Source organism: Thunnus albacares, chromosome 17, assembly GCF_914725855.1.
Source record: "Thunnus albacares chromosome 17, fThuAlb1.1, whole genome shotgun sequence".
NCBI lineage: Eukaryota > Metazoa > Chordata > Actinopteri > Scombriformes > Scombridae > Thunnus > Thunnus albacares.
Genome location: NC_058122.1, coordinates 5884372 through 5909667, shown reverse-complemented (window position 1 = coordinate 5909667; position 25296 = coordinate 5884372). Strand labels below are relative to the sequence as shown.

The 25296-nt window shown below is 41.8% G+C and overlaps 1 protein-coding gene across 14 annotated transcripts in view; it reads left to right on the top strand.

Moving 5' to 3' along the window:
* Nucleotides 1-25296, top strand: part of nfixb (nuclear factor I/Xb) — a 153250-nt gene that overhangs the window by 108998 nt on the left and 18956 nt on the right. For 8 of the 14 annotated variants that reach the window (XM_044331410.1, XM_044331406.1, XM_044331408.1 and 5 more), the window contains 7 exons: nucleotides 10872-10937; nucleotides 13302-13376; nucleotides 14626-14746; nucleotides 15067-15102; nucleotides 15784-15914; nucleotides 18958-19032; nucleotides 25163-25291. In XM_044331410.1, the coding sequence (XP_044187345.1) occupies nucleotides 10872-10937; nucleotides 13302-13376; nucleotides 14626-14746; nucleotides 15067-15102; nucleotides 15784-15914; nucleotides 18958-19032; nucleotides 25163-25291 (633 nt within the window). The remainder of the gene's footprint in view (nucleotides 1-10871; nucleotides 10938-13301; nucleotides 13377-14625; nucleotides 14747-15066; nucleotides 15103-15783; nucleotides 15915-18957; nucleotides 19033-25162; nucleotides 25292-25296) is intronic. The other 6 variants (XM_044331409.1, XM_044331407.1, XM_044331413.1 and 3 more) reach the window with 6 other exon arrangements.

Below are 25296 nucleotides of genomic sequence, written 5' to 3'. Positions count from 1 at the left end.
GCTGCTCAGCCTGTCAGTCACAGATGTTTACACGCTTATCTCCAACTGTGCCTCAACATGTGCTATCCAGAAATTTTTGCACGTATACACTATCATAAACATATATAAGACACAATCTCACATCCATAGCCAGAGTGATGTATTTATAGTCGCACACCCACACATTCACACTTCAGCACTACCAGCACAGAAACACATTTCACAATTAATCACATCGCCCCATGCTGTGCTGTCACATGGAGTTACATACCAGACATTCACTGAACTACATGGAGATGCGCTATTGTCACTTCAACAGTGGATGGGGAACAAAGATTGATTATATAGACTTGGATTGATGTTTCAGTGTATCAAAAAATGGGAATTTGCAATCCCACAAGCTTGTTACTGCTGTTTTGTTGACACCAACATAGTGCTAGAAGAATTGCCAGAATGGGAAGCTGCTGGTTTAATAGGTAGGGTGTGAATATAGAGGCCAAATAAACTTCCCAGGAAAGTGCCAAAATAGTAGAAGGGAAAATCCATCCTAAAACAGAAAACCCCTGATGTTATTCTTGCAATTTTTCAAAGCCCAGTCTTGATTTGTAAGCAAAAACAAGCTGCTCCATTGACAGTAAATGAGCCGTCGTTCCAGTAGGAAGCGAAGAAGCAGGCAGTTTTTAATTTAAAAATCTGAACATAGACATCATGCGCCACCACTCAGCAAAATCTGTGTCCTCCCAACCTCCTTCTAGAAGTGACAAGAAAAAAAAAAGTGAATAAAATTTCATGTTGGGACATAAGTAAATGAAAGGGCAACAGGGAAAGTGGATGAGTCAGATGTGTGGCAGCTGAAGTGGCTGTTCAGGATGTCCTAATGGCTCAGCAGGAACACTGCGTAACCACAATCTTCATCATGTTCCCTGTTATTATCTCGTTACGCTCAACTGTACATTATCTAATGAAACAAATTCCCATGAAATATTCAGAGGCACCTTTTGAGAAAGTTTTTTTTTTAAATCTCAAGGCGGCCACAGAGAACCGGGGTCATTCATGGGACATATACTGTACCATCACTACTCCCAGAGTGTCCAATAAGAACCGCTGGCTTAAAAAAAAACCAGGGTCAGAGTGAGCTTTGCCTGTAGAAGATTGAGGCACGGGGATGGGGGCTGATCTGAGGGCGATGAGTAGTTTTCAAAAACCGGAAACAAATCGGCGAGTAAAAACGGAGGGGGAGAAGAGGGACGTAGAGAGGATGATGGAGGTGGTGGAGGAGGAGGAGAAGAAAAAAGAAGAAAAAAGAGGTTGAAATGAAGTCCAATAAAAGAGCCGAGTGAACATCTGTGTGGGATAGCTGTGGGGATTAGGAGGGTTTGGAACATTTTAAGCGCATTAAAGATTAAAAAAAAAGGTCAGAATGTTTAGCAACATACCGATAAACCTCTTAAGCGAAACCCAATTGGGGAGGCTGTTTGGTTTCTTTATCCAGAGGCTGGTGAATGGGGGGTGGGAGTGTGGGGGGGGGGGGGTGGAGAGGCTGAGGAGATCGGGGAGCGGTTGAGAGGGGGTGAGCCTGCACAGCCACACACTTAAACCCAAACACACTCTTGTGTATATATATATAAGTCAGTCAGAGCCATTTGCCTGTACGCCTTCTGCTTTACATCCATCAGCATGCAGCTGTGCATAAACGCTGCATTATATTTAGGATTTCTGTGTAAACGTATCTCTTCCAAGCCTCCATATGCATGCGCACTGCAGTCCAATCAGGGCTGCCCCCTGTCACATCTGGGTAGAGATGTATGGACGCAACACCACAGCTGGATTCCCACATTAACCCAGAGCCTGAGACTGAGCCGCTGCTGGTACCCACACACTCCACTGGGAATGACAGGGTTTGGACCTGCACGCCCAAATGCCACAACTCATACAGACAGACGAACAGAGGAACACGGGGTTACAGCATGAGAGAGTGGGAGGGAGAGGCAGAGGCGAGACGGAAATGAAGAGGGAGAGAACAGTGGTAGATTTGTCCGCAGTCGGAGCAAGAGGCCCCTATCATTTGACTGTGAAGTGAACCATGTCTGTGTGGCTATCCTTAAATGACACAGCACACAGAGGGTGGAGGCAGAGAGATTGAGTCAAAGGGGTCACGGGCTGTAGGCTGACAGTCAAATCTGTACAGTTGCATATATCTCTACATGCCCTGCGTCCAGTGACGCCTTAATGCAAACTCATGTCTTGTGAGGCCCCTGAAGGCCTCACAAGACATGAGTTTAAAAGAAAACAGTAAACACGATGTAGGAGTGTAAGCTACCTGTGATGCGGGGGCGAACGTGATGTCGCTGTGCTTCAACACTGGTTGGTTTGAACATGGCGGTGCGGTGCAGCTCAGCTCCAGCTTAATGGCTAGCTATGTTTGCTTGTCAAAGTAAAGACATTGAAAAGGAAAACAAAAATATCACATGGACTCAAGAGGAAGACTTTGTGGCAGAAGTGATTTAATTTTGGGAGTTTGTGCTTAATGAGATGAACATATCGGCAGTGGAACTGGCGACTTTCAGCTCAGTGCATTGTGGTTGCTCGTAGTGACAGCAGCTGTTGAAAACACCAAGAGAATACGTCGTGTCCTCACACATTACTTATTCATTTTACTTTAATTACAAGTTTAAATAATATTCGTTTGTAAATAAAACTGCGTCACCAGCAGGAAGCAATCACCTTTCTTTAAGTTAGTTTGATTGTGATTCATGAAGGATTTGACATTAAGTCAGTTAAAAAATGTGGCCCAACCACTAACCCACTGTGATTATGGAAGTATTATCTTATTATACATCCATGGCTTTGATACTTTAGAATCAAATGTTGTGGGAGCTGTTCACAGATTACATCACTAGTGTAAAAACGTTTAGGCCAGTATCCACTATGGAGTATCAGCCAGTCAGAGCTTATATTTACAGTTTTTCTCGATTGCTAAAACACATTTATTGAAATTATGCCCCATTTCCCAAAACTCTAAACACAAATGCATAACTGCACACTCATCTTCATGAACTTCAAAAATCCATGTCAAAACCAAACTCTCCTCTCAAAACCATGTAATCTTACATCTAAACCAAACTTCGCCTTCAGACATCACACAAAAGCCACCAAATACACAAACAATACAAAACAACCATCACACACTGGTGAGATCCATTCAAAACAATACTGTAAAAACCTGGTAGGCTACTGCATTCAATAATGGTGCTTATGGTTTTCCCCCAGAACAAACTCTTTACATGATGAACACAATATAAAGACACAACACATGTATACATTTTCAAAATGTTTAATTCCTCAGTGTACTCTGGTGAAATCAACTGACAGTGAGTGAAAAATAATGTAAATGATAAAAAAAAATGTAGAATACAGTAAAATCATTTCCATGTATTTACCAACATAAACCAATGAAAATAAAAACACATTTATTCTGCCTCAGGTCTTTGTGGATCCAATGTTCCAAGACAAGTGAACTGACCCATGACTCTGTTATCTATCTGTCCTGAGGTTCTGATTGGTGTGTGAACAATTTTGACTCTTAGTGTCTCCACCTGGGGAATTGTGTTTTAATTAGGTTCCAGCTGTGATGACTTAGTGCTCTCTAAATGAGCACATGAGTGAAAACAGGGGAATAGTGTTTATGGTTTTGGGAAAAGGGTCTGTCTTCAGGGTGTTTAGTTAATAGGCCCAGTTATAGTGTATGGCAATCGAGAAAAACTGCTTTATTGTTTCTCTTTTTGCATTAAGGCAACGTCACTTATTTTTTTATGAAATTAATCTGAATGTTTGCTTGTTTGAGAGGAAACACTGCCTCTCAGAGCCTCCTTGCCCAGCAGAAAGACTGGACGTGGGGGAAACAACTTCCTGGAGTAGCCGCTGGTTCCTGGTAACCACACAGTGAATAACTCTGAGCACACTAGTGGAACAAGCTTAAAAACCTTCTATTCAGGAAGACCTTTTCATCTTAAATCTTATTTTCTTTATGTTGTGTGTTGTATGTTTTTAACGCTGTAGCACGTAGCACTTTGAGATTCACTGTGAATGAAAAGTGCAGCACAAAGTAACTGTATTATTATTTATTGTTATTAAGACCAGGAAGTTACTGCCCCTGCCCAGGAAATAGTCCAGCATCAAACCACAACGTGACATCTTTAAACTCTGGTTTTTGTACAGATTAAACAAGCAAGATATAACGTGTTAATTTGAGAGCTTTAAAAGTGCTGGCGGGCACACAGCCTGTTTCCCACTGTTCCCAGTCTTAATGCTAAGCTAAGCTAAGCGGCTGCTGGTGGTTGCTTCATATTTACCAGTTACAGATGCAAGAGTGGTGTCAAACTTCTCGTCTAACTCTCCTCAAAATATCAAACTACTTCTCTAAAGATCACCTTCATGCACATTTTAAAACAAGTAAATACCTACTGAAGAGAATAGAATTTTGTTATCCTCATGTTCTCATATCTCAGCAATGACTTTGGTCAGTCCATTGTTATTATCACTAATAGAAACGATTATAAAAACTACAAAATTAAGACCCAAGCTGAAATAAATGGAACTGATCCTTTAAATGTTGCTAGTAATAGAGCACTGTGATGGGGGATTACTGTACAGATGCAGTTTGTTGTGCTGCTTAAGCCTTTTGATCTTTGCACAGTTCCCCTCATGTCATTCATACTCTGCCATACACATCCAAGCACATATGCTGATGCAGAATCACACGCAAAACTCCCCTTATACTTGTCCCACCTTCTATCCTTGCTAAAAAAAATATCTGCCCAGTGTGTGTGTATGTGTGTGTGTGTGAGCCTGTGTTAGTCTGGTCAAGAGGAAATTTTTTATTTTTCAGATGAGCTATGTCAGTATAAGCAGGTACGGAGCCGCTTCTAATCCTCAACTGCAGACAGAACGATCTGGAGAGACACGGACGGAAATATTTTTTCATAGGAATCAATGAGCCGTGTCCGTTTTAAGGTAGATAGGGTTTTAACTCTGAATATGAGAATAACCGACCAATAAAAATGTACTTGCTTGAGTGACTTCCCTCCATCCAGCCGTCGTCAAGTTTAACATCCGAAGCGGTTATATTTTATCTCCAGCGTTGGACCGCTGATGTTGCTTTTGCAGTCTATCATCGGTCTGAAAAATCCCCTTCAGTTAGTGCACATTAGATTACAGAGGAGCTGTTTGTTCATGTGTGCTTGTGATGCACAAACAAACACTCTGAGCTGTTTAGTAATTTAGCGACAACAACAAAAATAAAAAAAAATTTAAAAAGCCTGTGTGTGCGCAGTGTGCACTCGTATATGAATATGCGCACGGTAAATGAGTCCATTAGCACTGGCAATGGCTGCCTGTGAGCGAGCATGTGTATGTAATTTTACATTCAAGTGTCTCTGAATGATTTGCACTTGTGTGTGTGTATGTGAGAGAGAGAAAGAGAGTGTGTGGCAATGTTTTGTTTTCAGGTCTGTGTGTATGATGAATGGAGTGATTAAGTAAGTGTGATTTGAGTGTGTGTACATTAGCCTGGGTGTGAGTTATTAGCCTCTATGTGTTTTAGCCTCTGCAGCGTGATAAATGTATAACTTGTGTGTGCACGCACTTGGAGTATATCAGCAGTGACTGTATATTGACCATGCAACAAAATGAACTCACTGTGTGTGTGTGTGTGTGTGTGTGTGTGATTAGGGTGATAGCATGGTATATTTGATGGCCTGTGTGTGTGTGTGCTTGTGCTGTATTATCTCTGGCAGGGCGTGTGCAGGGGGCCTTGGGGCGACTGTGTGCACGAGATAAGGGTGATTCATCTGTATTTAAACGTTTGTGTGTGTGTTTGTGTGTGTGTGTGTCTGTGTGTGTGTGTGTGATTTGGAGGCATATGTATCCATGTTCGGTGTGTACATGCAATCATCTGAACCAGCATTTTAATAAATGCTTATGTGGTTACCCCAGCCAGTGTCATGCCTGTGTGTAGTATATGTGTGTGTGTGTGTGTGTGTGTGTGTGTGTGTGTGTCATAGGTGTGGGCGTGCACACATAGGCCTGTGGGGACGAGATGCCTGCTGGCACTGATTTCTCCCTGCTGGTGGTCTATAGAGCTTCAGCAGCAGCAGAGGGATAATAATAATAATACACAGCCTCACCATTGTTCACAGTGAGAGAGGAACGTCTCTCATCCTTTTGATGCACCCCCTCCTGTTCACATTACTCCTGTAAAGGCACCTCTGGGCACCTAATGTGCACACACACACACACACACACATATTTACATGAATAATATATTTACATGAATACTTGTACTCCTGCCAAGGATTACACACACAAACCCCTTAATACACATGTGCATGTAGAAATGGCAGCAGTTTCATTGGTAAACATGTTCATACACACACACACACACATGTTGTACCTGTATGCATGTAGTCAGCAGACATCCTGAGTTGGCCAAATGTCTTTTTTTACATTCTTGTCAATTCTTTTTTTTCAAACAACTTTATTTGAATAAACAGAACAGGGGAATGATACACAATCCTGCACACAAATAAAACATGAAAAAAACCATTAAATTAATAATAATAAAACAGAATAAATGTGCTTTATGATGTCTTCAAAAAGAGCACCATGTTCTTTTCCATTGAAGGTGCAGTGTGTAGAATTCAGTGGAATCTAGCAGAGTGCACTTGGCAGAAATAGAATATAATATTCATAAGTATGTTTTAATTAGAATGAACCCTTTATATCTACAGAAGGACTGAGTCCTATTCCACGGAGCCTGGTAAATATTAATTCAGGGAGAGGGAGTTCAAAATAAAAGCGCTTCTCAGCACGTCCCTGTGTCTTTTCAGTCTGTTTGACAAATGAGAAGGAAAATGTGATTTTCAGCAGTATCCAAAGTATTTCCATCCAGCTAACAATCTGTCATTAGTTAATTCTGTTTGTGAGCCATCAGCTGTCAGAATCAGTAAGTTAATATTCCCTTCCTTTCTTCCCTATCAACTTAAAAATACATACAACTGCTGATATCTATTATTCACTCATGTCTTCTGTTTCCGTTTCTTCTACCTCATCAGTCTGTTGATATTTGAAATAGAATTTGTTCCATTTTGACTGTTTGTCAGAAGTTCTGGGAGACATGGGATGAATGCATTTGATTTGACAAACCCTCGGTACTGCTGTGCTCCTCCATGTAGACAGCTGTGAAGAAGAAAAAAAAAAAAAAAAGAACAGATCATAGCAGCAAACAGAATGCACAACACAGTCCACATGCACCAACAGAAGAACAAAGCCAGTTGCTAGTGCAGGTGTAGTGCAGATGGAATAAAGGGAATGGAGAAGGAGGTGCAATAAAAGAGAGGAGGAGGGGATAAAACAATCATGAGTTAAATGGCATGATGCACTGCAGGAATGAAAACCCACATTTCATTCTTCACGGGGGTATAATTGTTCCACAGTGGAGAAACACCTGCAGTCACTCAGCACACTCAGTGAGAGCCTCCTTTAACTTTAACACCATACGCTCACCACTAATGCTTACTTGTTTGTTGCCATGCCTGTAAGTAAACACTATTAGCATCCATATTAGTTCTCATATATTTCTCTCTCTCCAGTGTCTATCTTGTTGTACTTGTAATAGTTGCATAGAGACCGGGGTGGGAGTTCCCATCAACACAGAGAGCTGCCAGTGTGGTTCTACATCTGATGCACAATCACAGACACATTCAGAAAAGGTTTCCTACCCAGAAGACAACACTGCTTCTTCCTGTTTTGAGATTCAGTGGTTTGAACTGCACTCAATTCTGCCACTTAGTAGTAAGAGTTATAGGCATAATAAATAAAAGAAAGAAAAAAACAAAGAAAACCCAACCCAAATGTGGAGGTGCATTTAAAGCAGCTATGATGAATATTTATATATTAAAAATGGGTAAAATGTGTGAAAGGGATTGCTCAAAGTGACGAATCCACAGAGAATTATCACCCGACTGCAGTTCCCCTCACCTCTACAGACTGTTGCATCTTTCAGCTCATGTTTTTGGTTTTCTGGCCCACAAATTTGTTTTATTTAAGTCTCACTGCTCTCATCAGCATCGTTTTTGGCCGCAGCAGGCAGCTGTTTTCAGTGAAAAAGTCTCTAAAAACCTACTGCACGCTAGCAACCCAGCACTGAACTGAAGAAAGACAAAACGACTGAGGGGAACATAGAAGGAGCATTTTTTGCAGGTTTAATGCAAGCCTGTTGTAATTGGGCTATCATCGTTATTAAAAGTAAATTCAAGCCATCAGGTGGTGGCACTATATAGTCAACACAGTTCCCAACATGGGTTGGATTTGATTACGGATTTGAAAGGAAAAAAAAAACATACTGCATACTTTCACCTTTTAGGGCTCCAAAATCCTTCAAATGAAACAATCAGAGAAGAAAAAAAATCACTTGTCAGTTGATCTGCTTACAACTCTTGTCCAGACGTAAGACATTGGGAACCAGTGTTGTAGACATATGACTTAGATGGCAGCACGCAGTCAGGCTTAAGATCGCTCTACGTAACTGATCAGAAAGTCAATCTTTTACCATTTCTATTTGAAAAAGACACATTTATACACACATTTTGAAAACTGAGCTCCACAATTTGGTTAATAATGTAAATGATGTTGATTTAACACCTTAAAATGCAGAAAAAACTGAAAGTAAAAAGTCAACCTCATTATAGTGTAGCACAGCGGCCGCCGGTCTGTTTGGTGCCAAGAAATACTTAAACAAAACAACAAATTGAGCCCATGCCAATTGCCTATATTACTATCTTCATTCTAACTAATTGCCAGCAAACAGCGACACATATGCACACGCAGGCTTCAACAACCACTCATCATTAGGGACTTAACTGTGGTGTGCTATCCTTGTTGTCATGACAACTAGGCCTTGAATTGGCTTGGAAACTGTCACATAGTGTAAAGGAGATTTTTTAGAGGCATACAGGTTTTAACGGTTCGTGCTTGTTGTGAAACGCATGATCAGAATTGTGGGATTGAAGGCTGCAGCGATAAGAAAGGCCCCAGGCTTTATTTATTTTCAGTTCATCTTACAAGAGCACCGTATTTGCCTTGAATGATTCCCTCATTTTCCTGTTTCTGTCCTTCTTTATACTTTTTAAGTGTGTCTGACAATTTCATTGCACTCATACACTCTATAAAATGCTATCAGGACGGGCAACACGACCCTCGCAGGATTGCAGACAAACATCCTGGTGGTTTTATCTTCACTCCATTAGCATTGCATATCCTCTGTAGGTCTTTTTATCTTTAAGACCATTGGGTCTGTGTGTGAGAGAGAGTGTGCTTTGCAAGCATGTGTGTGTCTGTTTGTGTGTGTGTGTGTGTGTGTGTGTGTGTGTGTGTGTGTGTGTGTGGGTGTGCCGTCAGCTAGCAGGAATGCATGGGTACCGCCAAAGCTAAGATGGCTGCCAAGCACTAAGATGGCTGCCAGGATTCCACAGAGCGACAGCACGAGAGAGAAAGAGAAGCAGAGAGAGAAAGAGTGTGAGAGGAATTGAGGGAGGAAGACATGAAGATGGACTCTCACTCCGGCAGAATGAGTGAAGAGTGTTGTGAGAGAAAAAAGAAACTCTATCCATGTGTGTTTCCCCTCTTTCTTTTTGACCCAGAGTGATGAGGTGATTTTGTTTGTCTCTTTTTGTTTTCTTGGTTTTGGCAACGGGGAGACAGGGTGAATAGTGCAGCAGTTTGTTGGCACGTAGTGCACTAATGCCACCCAAGATTAGGACGCTGATTTGAGCTTAGAGGACGTTGAGATTGGGGGGCCTAGTACTGGCTGCGAGGGGGCCACGTTCTGGTGAGGGAGACTTGGCCCAGGACAGCCTTAAAGCTTCAGCTCTGTGGGGTAATTGGCCTGAATGGTATATATGATACAACCATAAAACTCCACGAGGCTGCATTACGCATCTGAAGAAGAATGGCAGTCAGCGGGCCAAACAAAACTAGCTGAATCAGGCAGCTCTCTGCCTGCCTGCCCCTATAGATTTTAAGGTAAACACACACAGGAGATGCAATCCAAACAAATTCCCAGAACCCAAAAATAACCCTAAAAGTACATTTTACAATTACCCCTCAACTTACAAGTCAGCTGTGGAGAAGCTGAGGTTTCTTTGGACCACTTAACCCACTTAACTTACTCACAGGCCCTTACTAAAATAGTGTGTGTTGATGTTTGAGTGGGAGTCCCTGAAAGAAATGTATAGAAATAGAGACACGTGGTTGTGTAAAAGTGATCCAAACAATGTCCAGAACCTAAAAGTGCACATTTTACAATAATCCCTCATCTTACAAGTCAGCAGTGGAGAAGCTGAGGTTTCGTTGGATCTTTACCCAACTTACGTCAAAGGCCTTAACTAAAATAGTGTGTGTGTACATTTGAGTGGGCGGGTTTCCCTAGAAAAAAGGTGTAGAAAGAGTAAAAAGAGGTTTATAAGCAAAAAAAAAAATAGTATAAAAAGTAAAAAAGACGCTCCAAACTGAAATCTTCTTTATTTCTAGTAAGTTGGAAAAACAATTTCCGCACTGTGACAGACTCCAGAAGTAAGGATATTAACTTTTTGATTTGCCATTTTATGACTTTCAACCAAGGCTCAACCTGAGCGGAAATATGCAGCCATCTTTAATCTCAGTCCCATGTCTGTCTCTCCTCAGTGGAAAGAATGAAAGAAGGCGCCATTTCCCATTGAGTTTCTGAAGAGTTCCCTCTGATGCTAACCTGCCCCCCCCCCCCCCACCTTGGGTAGTGTCCAGACATCTGTCCACCTGACTAACCATGACTCCTTTCTGTCTTGTCTCTGTTTCAGAACAATCAGGACAATCAGACAGCTCAAACCAGCAAGGAGACACAGACGTCAAGCCCCCACCAAATGGTAAGTTATCATGTATGAGTATGTACCGTCGCACTGATCTCACCCGTTTTGTGCGTACGTACACACGTATGCATGAAAATGTTTCAAATGCGTGTTCATACATGCAGTTACACCTCTACAGAGGCTAACACGCACGCACATGTACGCACACTACCCTTACATACAGAACTCTCTGTGTGCGAGTATGTCCCGGCAGAGTTGGGTCTAAGTTTATTATGGTAAGGAGAGCTGATGGTACTGTAGCGTGGGGCTGTGCTGGGATTGTGGCGGGCCACTCATAAATCACACTGACGTTATTGGAAGATGGGAACCACATGGCCACTGCAGAGCTGAGCACTGACCTCATGCGCTGTCCCCGCTGCGGTTAACCCGGACAGGGATGGAGTGAAGGGGAGAGGGGGGAGATCAGGAAGGGGAGAAAAGTGAAAGGGGGAGCGGGGGTTGAAAAGAAAATGAGAGGTGAGGGGGTAAAGAGGAGAAAAATGATGGACAGATGGAGAGGGATGAAATAAAAGAGGGAGAGAAGGGAGGAGGTTTGGAGGAAGGGTGTGGATTTAAAATTCACTCAACCCTGACGTTTAGGATGTCCTGAGAGACCTGGATATTATGGATATGGACATTATAGAGCAGAATGTCCTACACTGAATAAGAAACTTCACTTGGGGAGTCTGACAAAACTTCAGAAAGGTGTGCACACATGCAGGATTGCAGGAGTACAAACATACCATAAAACCCTAGATACACAGGGCACCTGCATTATGATGAATGTTGTGTGTGTGCATGTGTGTGCTTTTGTACATCTGGTCTTGTGAGAACCTGTTTCGGATAATTTTGAGACTTTCTGAGCAATGGTCATTTGTTTTGGGAAATTTAAGCTATCCTCATTTTTTCCACAGACAAATTTATGTCTTTGATTTAGCTTTAAGTTAAGCTAGACTTATCATTAAGTTTAGGTTAGGCTAAAGGTTATAGTAAAGGCATGTTTGAGAAGTTAGCACTTGTTTTTGAAATGAAACCTGCACTCCCTGATTCTTTTTGGCCACTGGGTATTATCACCTTTAAGGTTTCATAGCTAATGTGTTAGCCAACATTTTCCTTTTTACACATCCAGCAGACACATAGCAACATTAGCATTCATTTGAAGCTGTGTCATCAAATGTAAGTCCAATATTCACTCTTTTTTTAGCCCTGTCTGTGTCTCCAAAATCTCCTGAGGGAAATATCTGGCTCTTAAGATGCTGAATGCTCTACTATGTCAACCAGCTAGTCGTTAACTTTAGCGTAGCTTACAGCAGATTTTTTTAGAGCTTTTTTTTGCTGAAAACAGAGGAAGCTGTAAAGCTTTGTGGAGCTGAGAGACACTGCACAGTTGAATTTTTTGTGAGTTCATCACTATACATTCACATAAAACTAGTCATGTGATTCATTTTTAATACAAAACATCGACTGCTTTAAAGTTAGAATTATTTAAGAACATGTGTATAAGTTCAGAGATAAAATTAAGGTAGATTCAGGCATAGCTTCAAGTTAGAGTGGATGGTTAGACAAAAGGCTTTAAATGATAATGATACAACTCAGATCATTCCTATTAGTAATAACATGAACATGGCGACTTTGTTGTTGCAATGTCATTGTGTTCCCAGATCTCAGCAATTACTTTGGTAAGTATGAAGTAGCCATAATTGATAGATAAGATGGCCAAAGAGATGAAATTAACACCCAAGTTGTACTAAACTATTTTTTCCCTTTAAGGTTTAGGTTACAGTAGAAATGGACTCATGAGAATAAAAGCACAAGGATACGTGTGTGTGTGTGTGTGTGTGTGTGTGTGTGTGTGTGTGTGTGTGTGTGTGTGTGTGTGTGTGTGTGTATTTATTCATGCGTGTATTCATCACTACTTGAGTACAGGTATTCAAACAGTGATGCATTGTTATACCCCTACATATGTGCTTTGGTATACATGTTCATGGTATATACATAAAGATCATAACACACAATGCACTGTACATGATGCAGCTGTCTGTATGGAGATTATACTCTCTTCTTGGACCTGATTGGTTGCGTGTGTTGGACTGTCAACAGTAAAAAAAACAATGTCCAAATCAAAAGGCCTGTTGTATCTTATAGAAAACACATGATCCCACTGGATGACACCAGCAGTTTGTCAAGCCTTTTCACACGATTTTCAGCTCCCCCTGCATGCGTGTGTGTACAGATGAGTGTCTATTCTGTACTGTATATGTGTGTGTGTGTCCATGTGCACATGTCAGTTTTCTGCATGTTTGGTATATGCAATCTGCCCTACAGTCTCCCTTCTCACACACTTCTTTTTCTCTCTCTCTTCCCATCTCTCTCTTTACCCAGGGCACTTGAGTTTCCAGGACTGCTTTGTGACTTCAGGGGTGTGGAACGTAGCCGAGCTGGTCCGCGTGTCACAGAGTGAGTCACGGCTATAATTTCCTCTGTCAGTCTGTCAGTAGACAACACACTCTTCCTGTCATGACACTTCGAACAGTCACTCTGTTATAACACCTTAATAGCAAAATTACACACAGCAGCATTCTTTATATAAGAAGTGGCAAACATTTTTGGTTGGGAGAACTTACTTTTATGGGATAAATTACAGTTTAAGTATAAGGCTGGTGATGTTCTATATTTGCTAACAAGTATTACCTGTGTTTTCAAAGCCTGATATAGCGTATTCATATGTGCCATAGAGCTCCACTATATGCTATATCCAAAAAAACATGAGTGAGCCACACTGTTACACTGGATGATACATTCCTTTAATATGATGAACATTGGCACTGGAGTTTAATTGAGTCAATCCTACGTACACTGCCCTGCTGCTGTAAATACTCACTAGTGCACCAAATGTGTTTTAATCCACCACTGAAAATAGTTCCCAACACATGCACTATTTACTCCAGTTTGTGTAATGTTTGGTAAAGAAACTAGATGTTTAAAGAAAGGGCTGAGGCTTTAAAAAAAAAAAAAAAACGAACTATATATGTGTGAGCTGCTTTTAAAGATTGACATCTAAAGTAGAAACAAACAGGCTTTGGGCTGACAGCCACAGACAGAGAAGGAAAGTCGGGAAAGTGTTGAGAGATGGGCTAAGTACCGGGTTATGCTCGAAAATAGTTCGTACGACACGTTGTCAGACCACATCGGCAATCAAAAGTGTTTACAGCAGTTTCAAGCGGGTCACACTCGAAAAACGGAGTGAAAAGTGAAAAATTGACACAATAATCATTTAAATATGTAGATAATGGTGTACATTTTCAGAAAGTGTCTCCTTGGAAGACATTTATAGCGTCTTAGTCGATTATTCACATTAAAAGTGACAGAAACAGCTTTGTAATGAAAGAAAAAACAGAGCTAGTGAGAGATGTTCAAATCTTTCTCATTTGGAAAGTCACAGAAAGTGTTGGACACAACCATGAGAAAGGCGTGGGAGAAGGGGGGACACTTCTGATGGAGGATACTGGCGCCTTAACACATAGTCGGTTTGGTCTGTTGATGGGAATTTTTGACAATAAAAAATAATAGTAAATAGAATAACATAAGCGTTATCCTTTAAGAAAATAAAGTCACGATTATTTACAGTATGTAGTTGATTTTTTTCTGTTACTATGTATACTATATGACGTGTCTCTTTCTGTGTGTGTGTGTGTGCACTCCTCAGCTCCGGTGGCTACAGCGACAGGCCCCAACTTCTCCCTGGCTGATCTGGACAGCCCTGGCTACTATAACATCAACCAGGTGACCTTGGGACGGCGCTCCATCACCTCCACCCCCTCCACCAGGTACACATACACACACGCACAAAACACACAAAATACACACATGCTCACAATGTATTTTTTTCTGTACTAATATTCTTCAATTCTTAATTCTCTAACCTCTTAAGTCCAATGTATTCTTTATGCTTAGCTTGCTCTGCTTTTTGATTGTGGTCTTTCTCTCCCCCTTTTCTCCCCCCTTTTTCCTTCTTCACCGCTAATCCTCCTCATTCCCTCTCATTTTTCCCACCGATCTGTCCGTCACACTGTCTGTATTTGTGTCTTTTGTCTCTGTTTTTCCCTGACTCCCTCTGTCGTCCTCTCCCGCTCATCTTACGCTGCAGGACTGAAATGGAGCTTTATGCAAGTCTCCCACGGAGGTAGTTACACATTACAGAATATCTCCCTTGATACTAATGTAACACAGACCCCTGCATCACACTCGCACAAAAGCCACACACGCATGCTGTCACACAGATACGCGCACAAGCACACACATATAAACATTTTGGATCGGCGGTGAAACGCTGTATGTTCACAACCGCCTTTATTTTATTGGTCACAGATGTATGAGTCTATAAGAATCTGCAAACGTGCACATGAATGCATTCCAGCATCACCATACACACTTTCTGCGCTGGGTTTTTAGCGTGCGGCTGCTTCGGGCCAGTATGGATACAGCATGTTGAATAAATTCTGGCCTGATGTTTGTCTCGCTGTCTCCAGTTGTGTTACTTTGTCCCCCGCGGCAAAAACATAATATGAAAACAAAACATTGAAGGGAAACCTTGACATTTTGAATTTTCATTCCTCTTGATTTCATGCAGACACATGCCTGACTCCAGGGGAAATAAGCACTCACATTTGTCCTCAAATGTCCCTCAAATGATATGTGTCCATTTTTCAGTGCCTTTTGGTTTTTAAGCTAACATGCAAGTTTAACAAAAAAGGAAGAAAAAAAACAAATTAATCTCAATATGAAAAAGACATCCCTGTAACTCATTCTACTTCCCCTTCTTTAAGAATTAAACAAACTCCTCCCTCTCTCTCTTTTCTCTCAGCTCCAACAAGCGCAAGTCCATTGACGACAGCGAGATGGAGAGCCCGGTGGACGATGTCTTCTACTCAGGCCGTTCCCCGGCGGCTGGCAGCAGCTCTCAGTCCAGCGGTTGGCCTAATGATGTGGATGCAGGTAAATCCGCCACAACTTCCCCATCAGATTCTGCCTCTCCAGGAGCTGGGCTGAGGTCCGCATCAAGTCACACAGAAGTAGAAAAATTTTTAAGTCACATTAAAAAGAAAAAAATGCTTTGATGAAGCAACTCTTCCAGTGTTTTTTTCTGTAGGCTTGTATTGGCTTTACATTGAATTTTAAAACCCCTGAAATACCAAGAATTTCACTCTAATGTCAAAGGAATAGTTTGACATTTTGGGAAATACACTTGTTTGCTTTCTTACCAAGAGTTAAATAGGAAGATTGACACCACTCTGTCTGTATGCCAAATATATGGCTGGAGCCAGCAGCCATTTAGCCTAGCTTAGCATAAAGACTGGAAACATGAGGAAACAGCTAGCCTCGCACCGTCCAAAGTTAATAAAACCTGCCTACCAGCACCTCTAAAGCTCATTCATTTACAATGTTATATCTATACCGAAGTGTAAAAACAACATCTTGTGATTTTATAGGGTTTTCTTTGCTAGGTGCAGTAACTTCTTGGAGTCTTCAGTTATTTTGGTTTGGTTGCACAGATTAAACAAACAAGATATATAATGTGTTCATTAGTTAGCTGTAGAGGTGTTGGTTTGCAAGTTTTGTTACCTAGACCTAGACCAAGCCAGCTGAGCTCCTTCCCCCTTTTTTCCAGTCTTTATGCTAAGCTAAGCTAAGCAGCTGCTGGCTGTAGCCTTCTATTTATTGTACAGACATGCCATCAAGCAATCTTCTCATCTACCTCACAGCAAAAACACAAATAAGCATGTTTCCCAAAATGTCAACCTGTGCCTTTATATTTCAATACAGATATTTACAGGGGTCGATTCTGCACTAACTGACTTGAAATGCACCAAAAGCCACAGCTCAACTCCTCCACCGTCTCCTCCTTCCACCAACACGCCCCCTTTCCTCTGAGCTGTGTTGATCTGTCTCTTCATCACTTGCCCCCCTCATCATCTCCACTCTCTTTCTCTCCCTCTCCCACTCACAACTCCACTTATAACCTTATACCTAATAAGACCCCAGCCCCACTGAGCAGAACAGGCCTGTCTGAGGTAGAGGGACCGTCAGTATGCTCGGCCAGGTTATAGCGTCCTCTCTCATATGCAGCAGGGACTTAAAGGGCCAGTTTAGCCTAAAACACATAAAAAGCTTTTTTTTTCTCAGTTACTCCTAGTGGTTTGACCATGCAAATAGTTTTGGTTTTATTGTCAGAGGCTTTTAGATTTCTGCCGCTGAACCTTCAGCCACCACCCCAGCACAATGGAGGAGAAGGAAATGTTATTTGTGACATTTGACAAACTCAACAGCTCTCTGTGTAGAAAACAATGTCCCAGTCTCTGAGAATAATCCCCAGACCTCACTGCGGACAGTCTTCATTGGGGACTATTTTCAAACCAAACAAAAAAATTATAAAAAAAAAAAAAAAAAATTGTTCACAGTGAGGTCTGAAGATTGTCCTAAGTGGCTGGAACATTGTTTCTCAAATGGCATGTTACTGTCTGAGTTTTTCCAGTATAGCTTTTTACATGAGCGCCACACTACTGTTGTGATGGGGTGGAGGCGGAAGTCTCACTGACATGTATCTCAAAGCCTCAGCAAATAAAGTATGAGTCTCTTTTTGTTCTGGCTGAACTGACCCTTTATTCAGACCACAAACTGAGCATACTGAACTGTTTATAGTGTTTGTTGTCTGAGTTGTCAGTGAGAAGAGTAGCAGAGATGGATTTTTTTTTTTTCAGTCAGCACTAACATTCATTGAGTGTGAGTCAAGGATTGCGTGTGTGTGTGTATGTGTGTGTGTGTGTGTGTGTGTGTGTGTGTGTGTGTGTGTGTGTGTGTGTGTGTGTGTGTGTGTGTGTGTGTGTGTGTTTGATTGTAACATCTATTAAGGATCAAGGATATCTTTATTATCCCCAAGGGGCAATTTGTTGTACAGCCAGCAGTAACCACATAACCATCAGACAACAACAACAATAAATTGACAATAAGTACAATATAAAAATCACATTGAGTTATCCCCTTCTGTGTTTTGATTTTGTTCATTAGACTTAAGCTAGCTTTCTGAGTAAGGCCTTAAAGAAAGTCAGGCTAGTGTAGTGGGATGTTTATATGTTCTTCTCTGTATCATATTAAAGTAATAGTCTGACATTTTGGGAAACACACTTATTTGTTTTGTTGCTGAGAGTTATATAAGATTCATACTACTCCTCTATACAGGAGACGTAGCGTGAGTAGCACGTTAGCAGAGCAGCGGTAGCAGCTAGTGCTCCTTTTGTCTGTTTACACAAGGTGCGTTCAGGCACAGTTTTGAGTGTAGGTCACCTGTAATTTGGAAGCACTCAGGCCTCAACACAATTAGGCTACTGTATTTACGGCACATGTGTAAAACAGAGTGGACTAAAATGAGAGCGGACTGAAAAACCGTAGCTGAAAAGCTTTCTGTGTAGACACAGTGTTAAAAGCGTTTCATATTTATTGTGCAGACAGACATGAGGGAGGTATCAATCTTCCAATCTTCCTCTTGGCAAGAAAGTGAATAAGAGTATTTCCCAAAATACCATTTTAACATCCAAATTCTTCTCTTTTATCTTCCTAAGTATTGCAGCAGAGCAGCACCAGTGTAATCACCCATTCACCTCTCAGATCATAACCACTCATCCTTTGGCTTACAGCACTTTTAACCATCATGATGGGTATCATGTCAAATGTATTTTCAATAGACTTCATTTATATCTCTTGGGTGTAGTATTTGACTTTGGGGATTCTGTTAATTTGCTAAATTTTCATGTATTTTCTAATTTACTGAATAACTCACTCCCACTCACATGCTGCCATTTTAATACCGCCAGCGACACTTGCTGCACATTATAACATTAAAATCCCTGATCCCCTATTATTTAACCACCACCTCTTTCTCTCCCTCTCATTCTTTCCATCTCTTTTTTCTGTCTCTGTCTTTTTTTCTCTCCTCCCCTCTTCCATTGTTAACTCTTCCCTTCTCCCCTGTTTGGCCTTTCAGTGCAGCACCATTTGGCCAGTGTGCAGGAGAGGAAGATTAAGCATGAGAGCGATGGAGTGCAGTTTCCTTACCATGGTTAGAACAACATTAAACATTATACTGTGTACATGTATACATGCTCTACTTCAACTCACACCACCCTCAACTTGTATACATCTCTCTCTCTCTCTCTGTCTTTTTGTCAAGTTTGTTTGCACTTCCTGTGGACTCTCTGAGCTGCTCTCTTCTCTCCTCTGCTCTCCTCTCCTCTCCTCCTCTCTCCTCTCCTCTTCTCTCCTCTCCTCCCCTCTCTTCTTCTCTCCTCTCTTCTCCTCTCCTCTCCTCTCCTCTCCTCTCCTCTCCTCTCCTCTCCTCTCCTCTCCTCTCCTCTCCTCTCCTCTCCATCCCTCTCTTGTGTCTTGTTCTCTGGCTATGCTGCCGCTGGGTGGGGTTGTGTTTCTACCAGATGTCTGCTGTTGTCCATTGTGGGTTTACCAAAGCCTTTTGGTAGCCCAGTAGCTCCATAACATTCACCGCCTGTCTGCCTCAAAGATGTTGTTGTAAATCTGTGAAATAAATCAGACATCTTGGAGGATTAAGACATCCCTGGTGCATTAAAAAAAAAAAAAAAAATCTCTGAATTACTCTTACACTGACATACACTGTCTGACTACAAGTCCACTGTATTTTAAATGTGGAATTCTGTGCATTATCATATTCAACAGCCACATTGTTGTGACACACCACATGCATGCAAACACAGTTTCTGAGGCGGTGTGAATTTGTCAACAACATGCAGCTAAGTGCTTTGGGTTCTGTAATTTTTGCTGTCAAGGCCTCAGAGAGAAAGCAAGCGATGAAAGACATAGAGAAGGAGGAGGGGAGAGGGGGATGTGAAAGAGGGATTGTTGAGTAGCAGCGTTAGCCGCTCCATCCAGCCAGTTGTTTAGACAGAGATGTTGAGTGGTGTCCCACCTGCTGTAGGCCTGACTCAACCGCCTCTGAAAGACGGCGCAGTAAAAACAGCATACAACCCAAACAAACAAGACTAAAGGCACTCAGGTGTGTCATCAATGCACAAGGCGCCTTCTGTCTTGGAGACATGCTTACTCACTAACATGCACATTCACAAATGGCATGCGGAAGTGCACGCAAAAAACTAAATTTAAGCACACTCTGTTTCTCTGATTTACATTCACACACACACACACACACACACACACACACACACATCCCCAATCTGAAGAGGAGCAACGTTCCGGTCCAGATGGCGCCTCCATGTGTCGACAGCGAAGGGAGCTACTGGGTTACAGCAGACATCTGTTCTGGTGATGGTGGTGGTGGTGTTGGGAGTGAGAGATGAGGAGAGGAGAGGAGGGGCGGAGGACAGGAGGAGGAGGAGGGAAGGGCCTCCACCTCTGCCTGCTCTGGAGGTGATTCTCTACCTGAATGAAAAGCTCTGAGGCATAGCAGGTGATCATGTAATTCATCATTAAGTCTGCTGTCTCCCGCTCTGCTCTGCTCCGTTCTCTCCTTCTGCCTGCTTGCTCCTGCTGCTCAGTGGTGGGAAAACCTGCTTATCAACTTTACAGTACGGAGAGGAGGGTTTCAGGAAGGTTTTCACAAGTATTTGTGATACTGACAGAGACTTCCAGCGAATTATCTGGTGTTACGGGCTTAAAACTGTGATGTGTGTGTGGCTGTAGTGGTGTAAAGGTGTCCTTGCTTTGCCTGAAGCACAATACCTCAGTGTTTATGAGTGCTAATGTGGTGTGAGGTAGTCAGTTAATGAGGGACACAATTCTGTTAATGTACATTGTTATTTCTCGCTAACCTGAGTGACGAGTGTGTGAGCTTTTTGTGTGTGTGTGTGTGTGTGTGTGTGTGTGTGTGTGTGTGTGTGTGTGTGTGCACATGCGAGCAGACCCGTTCTGTGACAGTTAGGGGTTTGTGTGGTCGCCAGCTTGTTAGCGTGGCAAGACTAGAGGGTCATGGGAGCAATTGGCTGCCAGTCTGCTTGTGCAGTGTGCCAGGAGCAGGACACAGAAATAATGTAGAACAAACAACTGTGTGTGTGTACGCTCACACACACACACACACACACACACACACAAACACACACACACAAACACACACACACACACAGACAGATTAAGGGAGAGATCAGAGTAACTTCTGTTAGCTTTATCAGACAAAGCTTTCATTGGGCATCTGGGCCTCATTTGCTGCTTCTCACTAAGAAGCCACATAGTACCAGATATTTCAGCAAGATAGCAACTAATTAGGGAATATCACAGAGACTAAAAACAATATGTATAATTTAAGGCTGTTTATGCATAATAAGCTGGTTATTATTGAACTTGTGGTGTGGTTGCACACAGTCTTCCCTGCTATATGTACCACAGAGGAAGTGGAGCCAAATAGGCATGGATGTACTGAATCAACAACATGTTGGGATTCATGTTGTCTTGTTTTAACAGTATGATCAAGGAAAGTAAATGTCAGCTGAGATTATACATTTTCCCCAGGCTCAGTCAGCACCTCATCTAAAATTGCATGTATTAACATTAATAATAACAGTAAGTAAGACAGTAATTTTATGCTATACTTCTAGTCTACTACATTTCAGAGGCAAATATTGTGCTTTTTACTCCTCTAGTTTTATCTTAAAGCTATTGTGAGTAGTTACTTTGCAGTTACATTTTACAGACAAATTAGCTCCAGCAGCTATGTCATTAAAGGGTCACTCCAGTGTTTTAGGATTGCACTTCCATAAAATTAGGGCACTCACAAGAGACAGAGTAAAAAAAAAGAATGGTCAAAGCAGAGGCAGAGAAATACTGACTTTTAGTCCCTAGTGTGGGTCAAGCTCCAAAAATCTCTGGATCCTACATTTCCCATAATGCAACCACATAGAATCTTTCATTAGACGCCACTTGCCTCCTGAATGTCCCTTCATGGTTGTGAAGGCTGTCTCAAGGCCAAGCTGAAATGACCCTAAAGACATCACTATAACATCATCAGGTTTTTGTAAACCCCCCCTTCACCCCCCACCCCGAGAGCCACAGAAGACACATACCTGTTTTCACCCAGTGAGTAATACTGTACAAATGCACCATCAATAATTATGCAATAATATAATATAAATATTATTTTAATACTTGGAAAGTGGCCATTCCACATAATTAGTACTGTCCCCCTCCAGTGGAAAAAAAGTTTCCTTCTTGTTCTTTCAGTCGTGCAGAATGATGTATGTACAGAGTTTGACACTAGAAGGCTGTTTTCACAGTCATCCGTTGAAGGGGAAAGTTTCTCTGTTCTCACCTTAAATTTAAGTTTAAGACGTGTATGTGACATCACAAATAGTTTGGAACCAATTGTGGTCTTATATGTAACTTATATGTAACCTCCAGTGCACAAACAATGAGTATGGACTTTCGATGAAGCACTAGACTTCTTTTGTCCAGCAGTTATACTTTTGTAATTAACAATATTTTCAATTAAGGAGAAGAAGTAAATGTAATTTTAAGGGTTTTAATGAAGTAACTGAACTGTATTTGTGTTAATTTGTAATAAATAAATTATTAATGTTAAAACATGTCTGGAGGGGATCTTTAAGTAGATCTTAAGGTAATACTAATATTATTATCTAAGATAATACTTTTGTAATTTTCCTTCAGGGCAAACTATCTTTACATAGTTTACCTAAGTAAAGGTGCTCCTCAGAGTTTTGCATTGCAGCAGCAGGTGTACCCACTCTACAATGAATAAAATAGGTTGTAACGTATTCCCAAGCAAGATTCAAAACACACAATCAGAGGTATAATATCAATGCCAGATGGATGACAAACTTATGCTACTAATGTTGTACTGACTGTAGCAGACGGTCTTATAATTTTTATCTTTGGACTTTTTATGAACACTTTTTTGTTTTAGAGCGTTCAGCTGTTTATTGAATCCTTTTTTACTAGGCTGTTGACTCAGTGACTGACTGATTACCCATAATGCAACTTCACTAACATTTTTGCTGAGAATGAATTTCTATGTATCAAATATGATACATAGAGTACAAACTGTATAGGTCACTTTATGTCTTATTCTACTTATCTCTGGGAGAAAGTTGGACTCATTGCATCATTTCTCACCCTGACAACACACAAGCAGCTCAAAGAGTTGAAAAAAACCACTCAAAGTGTATTATGTATCTTGTCATCGTCGTCATTAAAACACATGGAATTACAGGCCAACAACATTTTAACTGAACAACAAAACTCCACCAGTAAATAAAAATGATTACTGTGTCTGCTCCTCCCACCTACATGTGGAGTCACATGATGTGCCTCGCTGAACATAAGAGCCGGCGCCCACCTTTTTCTATACTTATCGGTGCCCACACAAGCACAGCTGCGCCCATGCTGCCTATGAGCATTGTGGGTAAATAGTGATAAAACATTTCCCAGTGTAGCATTAAAAAAAAAAGCTTTTCAGAAATCTGCTCTGTTAGACTTTATACGCTTAGCTCATAAAATCTATTTCCACATCTCTTTGGGCCATGGTGAAATTACCCACGTCTTTATTTGAGTGTGTTTGTTTTATATGTGTGAATATTGTGTCGTTTAGTGCTTTATGGGGTATTTGTTCGCCAAGGTTGTTTATCACTGATTTTTTCAAGCAAATCTGATGCAAACAAAACATGAGCTCAGTATGTTCCATAGAAAAGTAATGAGGTCTGTGTGTCCACGCTGATGTACTTTTCTATACTTTTACTTCCTCATCATTCTCTGTTTTATGGATTGTTCTTTCCAGCCTTTTATTTCAGCATATATTCAACATTGTGGTTCCCAGCAGAGGTCAAATACACCATTTGGCGCTGGTCCTCAAACCAAGAAATTCTAAATTGCGCCTTTGGATTACCATACATCAAAATAAATTCCCTCAGTGCCCACCACACAAGGCCTTGATCACAGAAGAGAACCTCTTTTATCTGTAGCTCTCACACTTTTGGCCATGTTTCTGGTCCGCTGGTGAGCCCGGCCTATACTTAGTGTGCCCGTTTTTACCAAACTGAGGGATATTTCATGCAGTCCTTCAGCCTCAGCCGACATTTATAGACAGAGGGGGACACTTTAATGTTTGTCTATGTGTGTCGGCCATGCCGTCACCGCTCCTCTCCCGCTTAACTCCTTCCATCTCTCTGCAGCTCTCCCATCCAGCCTTCACTGGCAGTTTGCCCGGTGCTCGCCACCCAGCCTGAACAGCTTGTGCGTGTGTGTGTGTGTGTGTGAGTGTGAGTTCAAGCTCCTCTTTATGAAATACTGTATGTCTTAAAGCAGAATCATAAAATACCTGACAGTCAGATATGCATAAGGGCACTACATCAGAGGATCCACTGATGTATGTTTTGGCATGCTCTTCTGCAGCTATATGTAGTGGTGTAGCTCATGCTGGCTTTGGCTGGAAAAACACAGTCTGCCCCAGATATGAGGCCATCCAAAATCCCATTCATTCTAAAGAGGCATCCTGACAAGTGCAGTGAGTACTGTAGGTTGGTTGGCGTGTTTGTTGACTGTTCCCTCGCCTCTCTGTAGCTGCTGTCTTTAAACTGAATGGACCATCGGGCCATGAGATCATTCTGGTCCGGGATCAGTCAGATAGTTCGGATCTGATATTTTAAAAGCTTTCTCAAAAAGGAGCCATCTTTGAATTGAGTTCAATGGTTTGCGCTGTCATCTGTTGTCGCACTACAGTGGTGACCGTAGTTGGACCGCCATTGCATTTCCCAGCTCTTCTCTCTCCTGACACTTTGCCCCCCAGCCTCCCCCCTCTCTCCCGTCACCTCCCTTCACTCTGAACCCCCGCTGCTTCCAAAACATGGCCTCTCACCGGACCCTGCCCTCAACCTCCCCTCCCAACCCCCCCCACCCCCCTCAATCTGACAGACATGGTACAGCCCGCTGACTGTACACAATCATAGACTATTGGACAGTGAGATTAGTCGACCCATCTGTATGTTAAACCAATCAATGAATCAATGAATGAATCAATTGATCAATCCATTGATTTCAGTCGATCATAATCATTCGATTCTTGTAAATTAAAAAGTCTTGATAAGTTTATTTTTTTCTTTTTTTTTTCTTTTTTTATTAGAGTCAAAGTAAGCAAAGCAGCCATGTTTAATTAAAACCACGTCTCTGTTCTGCCATTTTGTTGATCCCCTTTTTACCAGGACTCTCATCGCCTGGTTCTCTTAAGAAGCCGGGGAAATTCGATTTCAGCGCCCTGTCCTCCCAGACGAGGTCCCCCCGCATGGCGTTCACCCACCACCCACTGCCAATGCTGGCGGGAGTGAGACCAGGTGAG